The sequence below is a fragment of the Thamnophis elegans genome, chromosome 2, assembly GCF_009769535.1.
Source record: "Thamnophis elegans isolate rThaEle1 chromosome 2, rThaEle1.pri, whole genome shotgun sequence".
In the NCBI taxonomy this organism is placed as follows: Eukaryota; Metazoa; Chordata; class Lepidosauria; order Squamata; family Colubridae; genus Thamnophis; species Thamnophis elegans.
The window spans coordinates 157,467,041-157,482,826 of NC_045542.1; the positions used below are offsets into that span (position 1 = coordinate 157,467,041).

Genomic DNA, 15,786 nt, shown 5'->3' on the forward strand with positions numbered 1-15,786 from the left:
TCTGCCTCAGCCAGCCCACAACCTGTTCTGTCCCCCGCTTCACGGCTTGTTAGAAACGCAGGCAGGCAACTTAAAAGGAAGTCTTTCTTTATCAGTTCTCAGTTCAAACTGGCTTCAAGCCCAAAAATAACATAAATACAAGTCTCCGACAAGAATGCAAAACAAAAACTCTTACAAGCACTGCACTTCTTCCACAGTCTCCACGGATCAGGTTTACATGAAACACCAAAGCACTTATCCAAGTGTAACAAGCATAAATCACGATTGGATTGAATTGAATTGAATTTATTATATTTCTATGGCCCCTTTTCCCAGAAGGGACTCAGGGCGGCTCACAACCCAAGTCGGGGGGGGGGGGATAGGGGATACAAATAGGGGAAAAAAAGACATAGACAAACAATACCACAATTTTAAAAACAACTCAACAGACACACCATTCGAGCGGGGACAGGAACTCATCAGCCTCAGGCCTGTCGGAACAGCCAGGTTTTAAGGGGTTTGCAGAAATCCTGGAGGGTGGTGAGGGTCCGAATCTCCACGGGGAGCTCATTCCAGAGGGCCGGAGCAGCCACAGAGAGAAGGCCCTCCTCCGGGTGGTCGCCAGTCAGCATTGGCCAGTGGATGGAATTTGGAGGAGGCCTAATCTGTGGGATCTAATCGGTCTATTGGAGGTAATTGGCAGCAGGCGGTCTCTCAAGTACCCAGGTCCAATACCATGAAGGGCTTTATAAGTGACGACTAGCGCCTTGAAGCGTATCCGAAGACCAATAGGCAGCCAGTGCAGCTCGCGGAGGATAGGTGTAACATGGGTGTACCGAGGTGCACCCACAATCGCTCGCGCGGCTGCATTCTGGACAAGCTGAAGTCTCCGAATGCTCTTCAAGGGCTGCCCCATGTAGAGCACATTGCTTAATAATCAAGCAATGTTGTACAAACCAGGAACACACGAAGGAACGTATGTTTACTCCTGCGACTAGGGCGTGGCAGCATCCGTCCTTTTATCTCTCCCAAAACCCCACTAACGAGCCCTAGCTGCATCATTAATCTTGCATTCCGAAAAGACTCACAGCAGACATCTGCTGAGTCACAACACAACCATAGAGTGTACTCCCAGAGCGGCCGCTGCCAAAAGACTCGGCTGTGGATCTCCGGAGTTTGGAAACCGGAGAATAAGTTATGCTCGAAGTGATGTGGCGGCGGCAGCACATTGGTCCTGCAGGGAGAGCTGGGCCAGGGCATGGTGAGGTTGGGAGGTACACCAGGTTGGGATGGAGCAGGCGCTTGCGCAACCTCCCTTTCCAGCCGGGCAGAGCACCATGCACTGACCTAAGGGTATCCTGAATGCGTCAAGCCGCAGGAGCTGGGGCAGGGGCAGAGGATCATGTGGCTTAGGGCCTCTGGAATATCACTAGGTCCATGAGTGGCGCTCAATCCGGCTGGAAAGGGGGGTTGCCGGGTGGCTGCCCGTGAGCATGGTCACCTCATGGCTGGTATGTTGCGCTGTTGCAACAGTCGTTTACCCCTGAGGCTGTGCCTGGCTCTTCATGCGCCCACTCACAAGAGAGCAGCCACCCGGCAACCCCAAAACAATAACCCCCACCCCGATAATTAGACCCAATCAATATTTTGGGGGTCAAAAGAAAATTAGAACCTGTCTTATTTTCAGGGAAACACGGTACACAATTCTCAGTGTGTATTGTTTTATCTTCCACGCTTAGGCACGATCTGAGAAACACCCAGTGATAAGATATAGTGAGATGAAGTCAAAGCTGAAGCCCAGTGCTCCCCTCCCCGTTTAAAACTTCCTGTGACTCCACCCACTGCCCACGCATGCTCACAACGGTCCTAGCCAAGCCACAAGCCATGTGGGTTTGCCGCCTTGCGCAGACAGCGGTGTTGTGTTTCGGAATGGCAGGTTGAGGGACCCGGGATGCGCTACAGTGGTGGTGCACCTCTCTCCCCTTGAACCATACTTCCAAGGACTTCCAAGGGGTGATTAATGCTGATAGGAAGCCTTCTGGAGGGCACCAAAGTCGTTTCAATGCCCCCATGACTACAGAAGTGGCTGTTCTCATTGTCGCCCAGGATTTTGAGAAAAGAGATTATCGTTCTCTACAGCAGAAAAAACTGGTTGTTATGTATCAGTGACATGCACCGTGTGCCGCTATGAAGCTCTCCAGTACCCTCTGATGTTCTACCATGGAGAAGATGGCTATTACATGAAATTACCGTAGTGTGAACCAAACACCAAAGTTCCTCTCAAGAAGACCGTGTCTGCTGCTGCCTTTTACAGCTACAGGATAATGGAGCGTGATGGTGAAGAATGCTACCTATTGCTGTTCCAGTTCCGTAGCAAAGCACGGGTATCCAACCGACTAGTATGATCATAGAAGCCCAGCCCAACACAATATCACTAAAAAGGGAAACAAGATATCCAAGAAGAAACCAGTATGGTTGCATAAAGATCTCACTGATTAACTGAATGAAAAAAAGGATGAGTATAAAAAATGGAAAGAGGGACACATAACTAAGGCAGAATACCAGCATATAGCTTGAATCTGCAAAGATGAAATCAAGGTCATGGTGAAAATGAATTAAAACTTACAACAAATATCAAAAATCATTTTAAAACATGTATAAAACAAGAAAAAGATTAGGGAAACAGTCAGTGCTCTAACGGGAGATGATGGCAAGGGAGTGACAGACAGTAGAGACACACCTACTTAATTCATTACCATTTTTTTCGGAGATGCACTTTTTTATTCCAAAAAGAGGGTGAAAATCTGGGTGCGTCTTATACTCTGAATGTAGCCACCTGGGCCGTCTGAAAAAAGGGGCAGGCAAAGCAGGCGCTGCAGAGATCGTGATGGCTGGGAAGGAGAGAGGTTTCACTTTTAGGGCTTCCGGAAGGGCTTAGGCGGTGGCAGCGATGGGAACAATCTCCTTTTTACTAAAGCTTTTCTCATAACGCTAGATTGGGAAGTTAAAAAACCTAAATGGGACACAATCAGACTTGATTCAAAGGTTTTAGGCTCCTGAGATCGATCCATCCAAAACACTGGTACCACGATCTCTGCAGGGCCCACTTTACCTGCCCCTTCTCGGGCAGTTCCAGGCGGCAGAGATCGCGGTAATAGCATTCCTGGGTGGCAGCCCACCAATCTCAGGCTGCATTAACAGAGAGATAGAATCAAGATCATGTGAAGTACTAATACCATTTTATTAAGAGTAAGATCACACTTAGATAATTGCAGACAGTTTGGTCACCATATCATAAAAAAATGTTGAGACTCTAGAAAGAAAGCAGAAAAGAGCAACAAAGAGTATTAGGGCCTTGGAGGCTAAAATATAATTAAGAGGTTGCAGGAATTAGGTATGTCTAGTCTAGTGAAGGGAAGGATTAGGAAAGACATGATAGCCATCTTCCAATACTTGAGGAGTTGCCACAAAAGAGGGAGGGGTGTCAACCTATTCTCCAAAGCCCCTGAAGGCAGGACAAGGAACTGGATGGAAACTCATCAAGGAGAGAAGCAACTTAGAACTAAGGAGAAACTTCCTGACACTAAGAGCAGTGAACCAGTGGAAGGTTTTCTCTTCAGGGGTTGTGGGGGCTCCATCCCTGGTGGCTTTTAATCAGAGACAGGACAGCCATTTGTCTGAAATGATGTTGGGTCTCCTGCTTGATCAGGGCGTCGGAATACAAGCCCTGCAAGGTCTCTCCCAGCTCTGTCACAAACCCTCCAGTGATGGGAGCCCCCACAACCTCTGGAGGGAAGCCATTCCCAAAGAATCCACCTTCACTTGGAAGAGACTTTTCCAATCTTCCCCGCAGAAGGAAAATTGCAGCCACCAGTTTCACAGCATGCAGCACCAGTGGGCTTAAATTCGGGGAGGGAAGGAACCTGCATTAGCAGCAGCTGAGATGCTTCAGCCCAGTTGCTTCTCTGCTTCCAGGACTCTCCTCCCGCTCGCCCTCAACTCACCTTCCAGCTGCTGCTTCGACCTTGGGAAGAGCACAAAAGCTGCTCTGCACACCACTCTCCTCCCATGAGTGATCCGGAAGAGGAAGTTCAGCTGTTCCCAAAGGTGCTTTTTTTCAATAGGCAACTGGACTTTCTTTCTTCTACTCTTCTCGTCGCTTTCCAAACTTTCTAGCAATTCAGTACTCGGTGGCTTTAACTCCTTTAAGCTCAACCACAGATATTATCCACTTTCTAGGCACAAGTGTTGCCTGTTTGAGCACCATCTCCAGATAGGAGGCAGAAAAAAAATTCCTTCTCCAGTTCCTACCTAAGGCGTTTGCAAGAAGTTTCCACTGATTAAATGCTATCAAGTCGTTTTTGACTTCTAGCAACCGACTTTGTAGCTGAGCCTAGTGAAATAGTGAAATGTGATGTTACTTAACCTTGTGAAGATTAGCTATGTGTTGTGCCCTAAAAGTTCATGAAGGTTTTACAGAATTACACAATCAGCTTTCTTAGGGGTGACTCTCAGTGGAGATCAAAACCTCTTTTACATTCCAAAACTTTATGACTGAGGCTCCCAGGATTTTAGGACATGGCAGCAGCATCATGCCAGACACTCCAGGGGAACGAGCTTCACTCTTGCTGGCCACAGCTGCATCCAAGAGCATCAACTACCAAGCTTCATTCTTGGAGGAGGAAATTTTATTATCTGCTAAATGCCAGGTGTAAATTATATAAATTTGCTTGCACTGAAGTCTCCCATTAGGTCACAAAGAGAAACCTATGCAGCAGGGCCTAGAAAATGTAGCCCAAGAAAGAGGACCTGATTGCCTATACATGGCAGAAGAAATATTTCCCCCTCCCCCAATGTCTATTTATCTTTTTATTGTACAGAGGGTGGTTTTTATATATTCTGCTATTACCTTCATGTTAATTTTAATGTGTCTTAGAGAAACGCAATGTTCAGTTTCCTCCTTCTGCATCCTGAAAGTCTTCCGGATTTTGAGGCCAAATTTCCTAGCCAGCATCTCCTTTGCACAAAATATCTGTGAGTCATAAGCAGAGTTTCTGAGAGGTCCCAGTAAGTTGCTGAAGCTTCTAAAAAATACATGTTTAAAAATATGCACAGAGGTTGTAGCTCAAGAAGAAAAAGCATTGTGGTTTTGAGTCCTGGGTTCTTAGGTTCCTGAACAACCCCTGCTGTGATCTTGTCTTCTTGGAGGTGCCTGGTTGCTACCAACCAAGATGCCTCTTATTTGTTGCAAAATTGTTACATCTTGAAAGCCCCATAACTTTAACCTTAAACTGCCTACTTACTATTGACCTCACTCCATTCCTAAGGGTTCTGTAAGGGGCATGCATAAGCACACCATTGTGCCCATCATCCCTGTCCTATTGTCCCTATTTATTCGTACCCATTTCATTCATGTTCATGTTTATTCTTATACCTATTATCTTGTAAACAACAAATCAAACAAATAAAATAAATAAAAAATAAACTGCTTTGGTGTTGGAGCTGTGAAAAAGACATTATATGGTGGAAAACATTGCATTTCTAAAAAAGGCATTAAATAGCTTTTTGAATGAAAAAAACAGGTATTGTCCACATTGCTGTGAAAGAAGGTTTTTTGGTTGGATGTTCTGCTATTTCCCTCATGTTTGTTTTAATATCCCCTTTTTGTATATTGAAATTCAATTAATATTTATTTCTAATCTGCACTTAATCCTTCATCGTGACATAAACTATTATTATTTTTATACTCAGAACCACACCCATTGCTCTTTCTTGCCTTCTAGGCCTTTGGTTCTAAGCATCAAACATCCCCAAAAGAAAAAAAAGAAGTCACATTCTTTGCAACAAACTCTTGCAACAGCCAGCAAAGCCATAAGCTCTTCCAAGGTCTTCTGTTCCCTGTCTTAGTCCCACTTTATTCCCTCCCAAATTCACAAATCCAAGGCTGATAAATATAATTTGTCCCCACTGGGGTAGTTTCTTTTTAAAATAATTTTATTTACAGTTATTTTTTTATACATCCGTAACAGCTTCGTGAACAGTGTATTGTCTGGGTCAATGTATTTTATACACAACACTAATATTGTTTAGGTATACATAATAATATATTTCAACTTCTAACATTTATGTGTATATACAGTAATGTTAATGTACTCCATTATGTATCAATATACATACTATTCCCAATTTCTACTTTCTACGTGTTTTCAGAACAATTAAAAGCACCCTCAAGTCTCTCTGATCTGATCAATTTTTAATCTTTTACCAATAACATGTGTTCCACCCCCATATTTTGGTATAAAGGAGGGATTGTAAGAAGTTAGCACCCACCCTTTCCCAGAAGAATGAAATATTGTAGGAAATATTAAAAAGGCAGAATATTATACCTCCCTGGATGAGAAAAGAAATATGCTCTTGGAAAGCACCGCCCCCCCCCCCACCTTTATTAACAGCCCCAGAAAGACTGGGCCACATTATTTACAACACAAAAGATCTTCACCCTCAGAATATAATAGGATTAGCCCTCTACCCATCTCGCAACAGAACTCACCACATGGAACCTGGGGAGATTGTATCACCCTGCAAGGCTCAACCAAGCCCGGGACTCAAGACAACCAATCAGAATACATTTCTTACACAGGAACAGGAAGCTCCAAGGCGGCCCAAGAGAGGGTATACTCTCTCACACACAGCCATGTGCTCATTTTCCCCAGGGCCTCAAACCATGTGATCCTGTCCACCATTAAACCATCTTTCCAAGCAGCCTTAAAAGAAGCCCTGAGAGGAATGAAAGAAATAGAAACATCTCCCATGTGTTGGGAAGACAGCTTTACATTATCTTACCCCCACATTCACAGCAATGCTGCCAATACCCATTTCTTTCATTCTCAAAAGCTATTTAAAGAGCAGCACAATGCTTTTTTAGAAATGAAACATTTTCCACCATATAATTTCTTTCTCACTTCTCCAACACCAAGGCTGTTGCAACAAATTTGTCAACATCTTGGTGCTGCTACCACCGAGGTAACAAACAGGCACCTCCAAGAAGAAAAAAACACAGTAGGATGTTAGAAGAAAAATCCATCTGGTTCAGTTCCAAGCCGGGAGAGAAGGTTTGGAAATTAATGAGCAGAACCACAGCATGGAGTTCTGGCGCAGCTGACAAATTAGCTTGATGAGTGCAAGGATTTTTATACACTTGTATTTTGTAATTTTTAGGTCTCTTTGTGTGCTTTCATTATTTGATTATTTTTACTTGTTTCGCAAAGGCTCATGATGGGTCTTAATTATCACTTCCTTGGCCATAATCCTGTCAAATATATGTGATTGATTTTATCCTGTTATCTATTCCCTCTAGCCTTCCTTCTTTAATGGGCCGGTATTGTTTCCATTTTTCTCAATGCATGGGGTTAAGCCATGATCTAGTAAAAAGAAAAGGCAACAGAAAGAGCAACATGCAAACAAAAGCTAATAAAACACCCACAGGAACAAAACAAATTGAAAGTTTAATTTTTGTGCATTCTTCAAAGGACTGTTGAATTGGCCATGCCCATCTAGTCACATGACCACCTAGTCACGCCCACCCAGCTGGTCCGGCCCTCCCAACAGTCTGAGGGACCATAAATTGGTCCCATTTTAAAAAGTTTCAGGGCCCCTGGGTTAAGGTCATGTCCTGTCCTTAATCCCATCACCTGGAGATGTGGGTATTTTCTTTGTGAATAGGCTGGCCCAGGATTTCTTAATGAGCATCTGCTGTAGGCTATTAGGGAAGATTGGGAGCTGCTTTCTGCCTCTAAGAACGTGTTTCCCCTTTTCTACCTTTTTTAATATTCCCCAAAATATTTTATTCTCAGGTGGGGCAGCTTCCCACAATTCCCCCCTTTTGGGCTATCTGTAATTTACATATATACATATAGGAGGCAGCAGAGGACTCTCATGTTGATTATGGCAGTAGCCCAAAAGGAGAGTTTTCAACCCATTATCTTTAGCAGCAAGGTCAGAAATTTTGTTAAGTAGAAAAAAAATATATATAGTGCAATTTTCTGTGCCAATTCTTTTTAGATATCTGATGTCACTTTCTAGGAGCTTTCAGTCAGGTTTGAACCAAGCACATATCCCAAAATTGTTTGCAGCCATGATTCTGCCTTAGTAGATAATCAAGGGCTACCCATTTCCAAGGATTGCTTCCTGAACCTGCCTTAGTTTATTGCATCCAGGATTTGTGAGGCCAAATTTAGATTAACCAGTGTACAAGCCAGACTATGAATATTTTTGAAGTTGCGCACAAGGAGCCCTGGGACTAATGCAGTGGAAAACCAGTGCAACATATTCTGCTTCACTGGGCAACTGGGCACCATCATTTGTGAGTCACAATCAGAAGTTGAGGTTTGGAAGAGATTGGAAATCTCTTTTCTGCTACCTCTTCAGTGAGGAAATTGACTAAGGCGACATGCCCCCTTTCCATGGAATTGGGAGACTAGGTATTTAGGTATTTATTGGGATTTATATGCCGCCCTTTTCCCTGAGGGGACTCAGGGCGGCTTACAACCACAGACTATAGGGCCTTAGTGCCACAGAACAAAAACCAACCAGGGGAAGCTTTATGTCAGGAGTCCTCAAAGTACTTGCGGGCTGAATATGGCCATCCAACACAATGTATCCATCCTGCGTAGTGGTAGGATTAAGCCCTGCCCTTGACTTACAGCCACTCCTTGTGTGCCTGCTTTTTCCCGCCAACCTCATCATTCCTCCTCCAGCTGTTGGCAATGTTCCCTCTATTTTTTTTTCCATGTGTGCGGAAAAGTATAGTGTTCGGGCAGCACATTTTCATGCCTGAGCACCTGAATTTTTTTTAGCCATAATTGCCATCAGAGCAGATGTTGGGAGGGAGGCAAGGAGGAAAAGGGTCCCCTCCCTCTCCCTCAGACCCCCAGGAAGGAAGGGAGGGGAGGGGGAGGGAAAGGAAAGAAAATGGGAAACAAGAAAAGGAAAGGAAAAAGGAAAGGAAATAGAAAAGAAGGAAAGGAAAAAGGAAAGGAAATGGGAAAGAAGAAAGGAAAGGAAAAGAGAAAGGAAAGGAAAAAGAAAAGGAAATGGAAAAGAAGGAAAGGAAAAAGGAAAGGAAATGGGAAAGAAGAAAGGAAAGGAAAAGAGAAAGGAAAGGAAAAAGGAAAGGAAATGGAAAAGAAGGAAAGGAAAAGGAAAAGAAGGAAAGGAAATGAGAAATGAAAGGGAAAGAGGAAATGGAAAAGAAGGAAAGGAAAAGAAGGAAAGGAAAAGAGAAAGGAAAGGAAAGGAGAAAGAAAAGGAAATGGAAAAAAGGAAAGGCAAAGAGAAAGGAAAGGAAAAAGAAAGGAAGTTAGAAGAAGGACAGAAAGGAAAAGGAAAGAGTGGAAAGGATTGGTACTGCTCAAAAATCAAGTCTCAAGATCCCGTGGACCCCTTTGGCTCAGGCAGTCCAATCCCACGCTGCTTCCCTCTCTCCCCAAAGCGAAGGGATTGCAGAAAAAATGCTGAGCCCAGAACGGAGCTTCAGACGAGGCAATGCCTGAGAAACCCCGGATGTGCAGAGAAATGCAGGCTACAACCAGCAAATCCCATTTTCCCAAGAACTGACGAAGCCCCAGAGGACCAATGGGAATTCTCCCTTCTGCAGCGTTATCGGTCTCCGGGCAGAGTCTTCCTTGATTTCACCAATCAGAAATCAGAGTTCAGAAGGGAGGGAAGGGGGATATTTTCAGTCACATTTAAAGACATTAAAAAACACTGCGCTGCACTTTGAAACTTGTGCGTGGTGTTTCTTTGTTACCTGCGCGGCCGCTCACGCGCACAGCTTAGAGGGAACGCTGGCTGTTGGCCTTATATATACCTTGCAGAACCTAGTATCTCAGCTGTGTACTTCTATTCATCGCTGCTCACAAAGGTAAGGACAAAGGGCATGGGCCGGAGGGGGGGGGAGGGTGAGCTGGCAAATGGGTGATACTGGCGGTGGGTGTACTGACATGTGAAGCATGTGAAGGTAGTAGGGGAGCATGCGGGAGACCGTGGCATGGGAGCCCTTCTGGGGTGTTTCCCGAAGCCGGTCTGACCTGCGAGTTGAGCATATGGAGTGATGCAAGCCCTAGAGGTGGGTAGGGCAGGGGGTGGTGATTGGCAGGGGATAACATAAATGGGTGGCCCTGAAGATGCTGCGAAAGGAAGCGCTCAGGATGCGGCTTCTTCCCCAGAGGAAGCGGCGCAACTGCTGACAATTGCGGGGCATGTACCAAAAGAGCAGCTCCTCGCATTTTGGCTGCTGCAATAAGTATGAGAAGCCCAACCAATGTTTTGAGCATGGTTAACATCTCCAGCCCAATGAGTTTAAGCTGCCCTGTTTCAATAACCATTGTTCCCTCTAAGCTGCGTGGCTGCATGGCTGTGCATGTGGAAAGTAAACACCGCGCAGCAGTTTCCAACTGCCACGCAGTGTCGTTTGCCAGACATGGACTGCAGTCTACAAAGCAGCCGCACAATCACGATTGAAACCCCCTCCAGCTAAACAGGAGTCTTGAGGTGCAGCAGGGCAGCAAAGTGACTGTATTGAGGACTTGACATGGTTCGGGCTTCCTGGAGCAACTATTTAGAGGGAACATTGCCCACAGCTGCCTTCGCACAAGTTTAAGAGGGCTAAATTTGCCTCGTTGGGTGGGTGGGGGAGTGATCGACAGAAACTCGCTGAAAGAAAGTTCTTTCTGACCCACGTGATTAATTTAGCCTCCGAGATAAATGTATTGTGTGAAAGCAGCTGGCTTCCCTTCCTCTCTAGCATCCGTGCCTCGATTAACACATAAAAGCCCACAAGGAGTGGGGGCTGGTCACGAACCAAGAACAAGCCAACTAAGCTGAGTGTGGGTTGCTCCCCAGAGGACAACCCACACTCGAGAGAAATGGCAGCAGTGACCTCCTGTCTTCGCTTTCTACCTCTCCACAACGAGGTAGAAAGCGAAGGCAGAAGGCTCACTGCCGCCGTTTCTCTCGAGGCTACCCACCTGAGGCTCACATTGGCAAATCCAGGGCGGCGCAGCAGCAATCCTAAACTCCCACCTAGAGCGCTCGCACCACAGAATCCAAATGCAGGAAGCAGGTCTGTTTCCTCATGCATCTCTCTCTTTCAAAGAAAACCTTCCTTGTTCTACCTCTCCTGGCTGCAATCTCAGCTATCTTTGAGTCTCCAGCCAGTCACATGACATCACGTGATATTTGATAACTCATTGGGATCTTCAAAGTCATTGAGAATAGTTTTGCTTTTCATCTAATTAAACTTCCTATCTGTCAGTTTATCTGTGCAATTTTGTTGGATATTTTGGGTCACTAGTTACTATCACTAGTTATATGCAGAATTGTCTCCCAGAGTTCAGTAGTAGTAGGTTACTGAAACCACCTGTATAGAGAGGAACAAATTGCCACAATTTTTTAAACAATCAGCAAGCATTGTTGAACAGACAGGCAATAAATCCTTGAGTTTACAAATTAATGATGAAAGAAAACTGTTAGATGTGAATGAGACTTTATGCATGGGGATTTTAATCATTTTACTCATTTAAAATAGCAAATTTCATATAATACATTAAAATGAAGTATATCAAGTGAAATTCATTAAAATGAAGTATATCAAACACTTACTATTTTAATATTACCAGTATTAAGTGCTATTTATATATTCATTTCGAAGGTTTTTTTATTTAATCCAAAATGAATTTGAAAAGAGAATTGTAGTGAGTTTGCTTTTGAACAAATATTTCTAAATTTATTCGTTTACTATTTTATTCATTTTAAAATTTTATTAGTTTGATTTTATATAACACTGATTTCGTTGTTGTCTTGGGTGACATCTGTGAAAAAAATTCAGGTGCTCAGGCATGAAAATGAGCCGCTCAAACACTATACTTTTCCGCCCACACTGGAAAAAAAATTAAAGGGAACATTGCCCATAACCAGCCTTTGCTTTGTGGAAAGCATGCCTTTCCTTCCCCAGGAATTGCCAACCTCTGCCCCCATTAAAAAACAACAACCCTACAGCAAAATCTTCACGCATAAAAAGAATATTGACTTGCTGTGCCAACCACTCCTAAATACCATTCCTTTCCCCAAAGTCAGGACATTCAAAAGGCTTCTCTCCTATGTGAACCATCGGGTGTATTGCCAAACTGGAATTTTGACTGAAATATTTCTTACAATCTGGGCATTCATAGCGTTTCTCTCTTGTGTGAGTTCTCTGGTGTATTATCAGCTTGTCCTGCTTGCTATAGCTTTTGCCACATTGGGACAACTCGTAGGGCTTTTCTCTGGTGTGAGTTTTTCCATGAACAACTGGGAAGCCATTCTGACTAAAGCTTTTGCTGCATTGGGAACACTGGTATGGCTTTTCTCCAGTGTGGATCCTCTCAAGCATAATTCTACAATCTTTGCTTTTCCCACAATAGACAGATCTGTGGATCTTTTCCACCACTGACATTCCTGGATTCTCAGGGACACCAAAAATACTCTCAATCCCTTGTTGGATGGAGCATAGATTCAAGTTTCCTTCCTCACAGGGCGAGGCCTGCATTATGGTCTGCCTTATCTGGCTGTCCAAGTGACCTTTTCATTTCCACTGACTTCCAGATATTTCCATCTTTTTCTGAACTAAAAAATTATTCTCCTTAATATTTTGATATGTTTCTTCCAGATACTCCATATTTTGTCCAACTCAAAACTCTTTTCCTAATTTCGTCTTCTTTATCTGTAAGCCGATGGGGAAGAAGAGTTTTGGGGATTTCCAGAGGAACTAATAGGTTTTTGATTGCTGCCTTGGTTTTCTTTGCATTTTAATGCTGCTTGAGATTCAGTTTTCCACAGTGCTCTCTTTGGCATTCTTTTCCCTATAAGATTCACATAAAAGGATTAGTTTAATTATGGTTTATAAAATGGCTGCACAATATTTTTTAAAAAAGAGCTCCAAAGGCATCAATTACAATAGAAGGCAAAGATGCCAAAATGGAATCATAGAAGACTGAAACTCCACATGTGGGAATTCCATAATAAACAGACAAAAGCTCCACCCAAAATCCTTTTTGAGGAAATCCTCTACTTTTGGAAAAGGAAATATCTAGAAGCTTCGCTGATAACCAGAAACTAGTAGTTAGCCATTTTCCATTTTCCTTTTCACTCCACTTACAAATTTAATCCTGAGAAATGTTTGAGCAAAATGAATCAGGCCAAATTCAAACAATCAATTTCTCACCTAAACCTTCAATGGGAGACCACAAATGAAATTCAAGCATTTTCTAAACTCATCTACCTTTCCTCACATGGACTAACATGTGTGCAATAAGGGATGATTTATGCTTGAAGTAATGACTGCAGATTGGAAATTTCAAAGATTTCTCCACAGTGTGAGTTCTCTGGTGTATCATTAGGTAGGAATACTTACTGATTCCTCTCCCACAATCAGGACATTCAAAGGGTTTCTCTCCTGTGTGAGTCCTCTGGTGTGTCACCAGATTAGAATTATTACTAAAGCTATTCCCATAGATATGACATTCAAATGGTTTCTCACCTGTGTGAGTCCGCTGGTGTGTCATCAGGTTGGAATTCTGACTGTAACATTTCCCACAATCAGAACATTCAAAGGGTTTCTCTCCTGTGTGAGTCTTCTGGTGTGCCACCAGATTGGAATGATTGCTAAAGCTTTTCCCACAGATAGGACATTCAAAGGGTTTCTCTCCTGTGTGAGTCCTCTGGTGCATCACCAGGCTGGAACTCAGACTAAAACTTTTCCCACAATCAGGACATTCAAAGGGTTTCTCTCCTGTGTGAGTCCTCTGGTGTGTCACCAGATTGGAATGATTGCTAAAGCTTTTCCCACAGATAGGACATTCAAAGGGTTTCTCTCCTGTGTGAGTCCTCTGGTGTATCACCAGGTAGGAATTCTGACTGTAACGTTTCCCACAATCAGAACATTCAAAGGGTTTCTCTCCTGTGTGCGTCCTCTGGTGTGTCACCAGATGGGAATTCTGACGAAAGCTTTTCCCACATATAGGACATTCAAAGGGTTTCTCTCCTGTATGAGTCCTCTGGTGTCTCACAAGGCGGAAATTATCCCTAAAGCTTTTCCCACAGATAGGACATTCAAAGGGCTTCTCTCCTGTGTGAGTCCTCTGGTGTTTCACCTGGCTGTAATTATCACTAAAACCTTTCCCACAGATAGGACATTCAAAGGGTTTCTCTCCTGTGTGAGTCCTCTGGTGTTTCACCAGATTGGAATTCTGATTAAAGCTTTTCCCACAAATAGGACATTCAAAGGGTCTCTCTCCTGTGTGAGTCCTCTGGTGTACCATCAGGTGGGAATTGTGACTGAAGGTTTTCCTACAGATTGGACATTCAAAGGGTTTCTCTCCTGTGTGAGTCCACTGGTGTTGAACCAGATGGGAATTCTGACTGAAACCTCTCCCACAATCAGGACAGTCAAAGGGTTTCTCTCCTGTGTGAGTCCGCTGGTGTGTCACCAGGCTGGAATTATCACTAAAACTTTTCCCACAAATGGGACATTCAAAGGGTTTCTCTCCTGTGTGAGTCCTCTGGTGTCTCACCAGGTGGAAATTCCGACTGAAACTTTTCCCACAGTCAGGACATTCAAATGGTTTCTCTCCTGTGTGAGTCCTCTGGTGTATCACCAGGTGGGAATTCTGACTGTAACGTTTCCTACAGTCAGGACATTCAAAGGGTTTCTCTCCTGTGTGAGTCCTCTGGTGTGTCAACAGATTGAAATTATTGCTGAAGTGTTTCCCACAGATAGGACATTCAAAGGGTTTCTCTCCTGTGTGAGTCCTCTGGTGTGTCACCAGGCTGGAACTCAGACTAAAACTTTTCCCACAATCAGGACATTCAAAGGGTTTCTCTCCTGTGTGAGTCCTCTGGTGTGTCACCAGATTAAAATTATTGCTAAAGTTTTTCCCACAGGTAGGACATTCAAAGGGTTTCTCTCCTGCATGAGTCCTCTGGTGTATCACCAGGTGGGAATTCCAACTGAAACGTTTCCCACAGTCAGGACATTCAAATGGTTTCTCTCTTGTGTGTGTCTTCTGGTGTTTCACCAGGCTGGAATCATCAATAAAGCTTTTCCCACAATCAGGACATTCAAAGGGTTTCCCTCCTGTGTGCGTGGTCTTGTGTAGGTGGGAATTTCTAATGAAACTTTTCCCACAATCTCCACACTTATAAGATTTCTCCATGTAGTGAATGCTCTGATGTATTATCACGTGGGAATTACGATTGAAACTTCTCCCACAGTCAAGACATTGAATGGATTTTTCTCCTTTATGGTTTCCCTGGTGTTTCACAAATTGGAATCATAACTGGAAGTTTTCCAACAATCAGGACATTCAAAGGGTTTCACTTTTGTGGGATCCTCAGGGGTTTCACTAGGGTGTAATTCTCACTGAAACTTTTCCCACAGAAAGGATGTTCAAATGGTTTTATTCTTTTATATGCGTCATTCAATGTCTCAAGACCTGGGAATTTCTAATGAAACTTTCACACAATCTGCAGTCACATGTTTTCTCCCTCCTGTGAATTATCTCATGTAACACCATGTTGCCATGCTCACTATAGCATTTACTGCACTTTTGTGGCTTCCTTCTTATGTAGAGATGCTTCCCTGAACCACAAGGGAGCTGTTTTTGCCACATCCAGGTAATTTGTATGGATTTTCTCCTTTTTGGCTCCTCTTGTATATAATCAGTTGTGATTCGCAATCTGTGCTTCTTCCACAACAGGCAAATCTATGGA

General features: G+C 43.7%; 2 protein-coding genes across 2 annotated transcripts in view; one reads left to right on the top strand and one right to left on the bottom strand.

Annotated features, from left to right (window-relative positions):
• Positions 1-15,786, top strand: part of LOC116504800 (zinc finger protein 850-like) — a 361,571-nt gene that overhangs the window by 293,297 nt on the left and 52,488 nt on the right. The window lies entirely within an intron of this gene.
• Positions 12,364-15,590, bottom strand: LOC116503770 (zinc finger protein OZF-like). The gene is made up of 3 exons (XM_032210386.1): positions 15,510-15,590; positions 13,556-15,062; positions 12,364-12,878 (listed from the first exon to the last, which is right to left on the bottom strand). Exons 1-3 carry the CDS (start codon positions 15,588-15,590, stop codon positions 12,736-12,738), a joined length of 1,731 nt encoding a protein of 576 aa, XP_032066277.1. The 3' UTR covers positions 12,364-12,735.

Bases quoted from the DNA above. Each gene is read 5' to 3' on its own strand.
- LOC116503770 (XM_032210386.1), bottom strand. From the start codon at position 15,590: ATGGTGTTACATGAGATAATTCACAGGAGGGAGAAAACATGTGACTGC. The intron at 15,063-15,509 runs GTCTTGAGACAT...CACACAAGAGAG, and splicing joins GTTTCATTAGAAATTCCCAG to AAACCATTTGAATGTCCTGA. The intron at 12,879-13,555 runs GTGAGAAACCAT...TGAATCTTATAG, and splicing joins ACACCAGCGGACTCACACAG to GGAAAAGAATGCCAAAGAGA.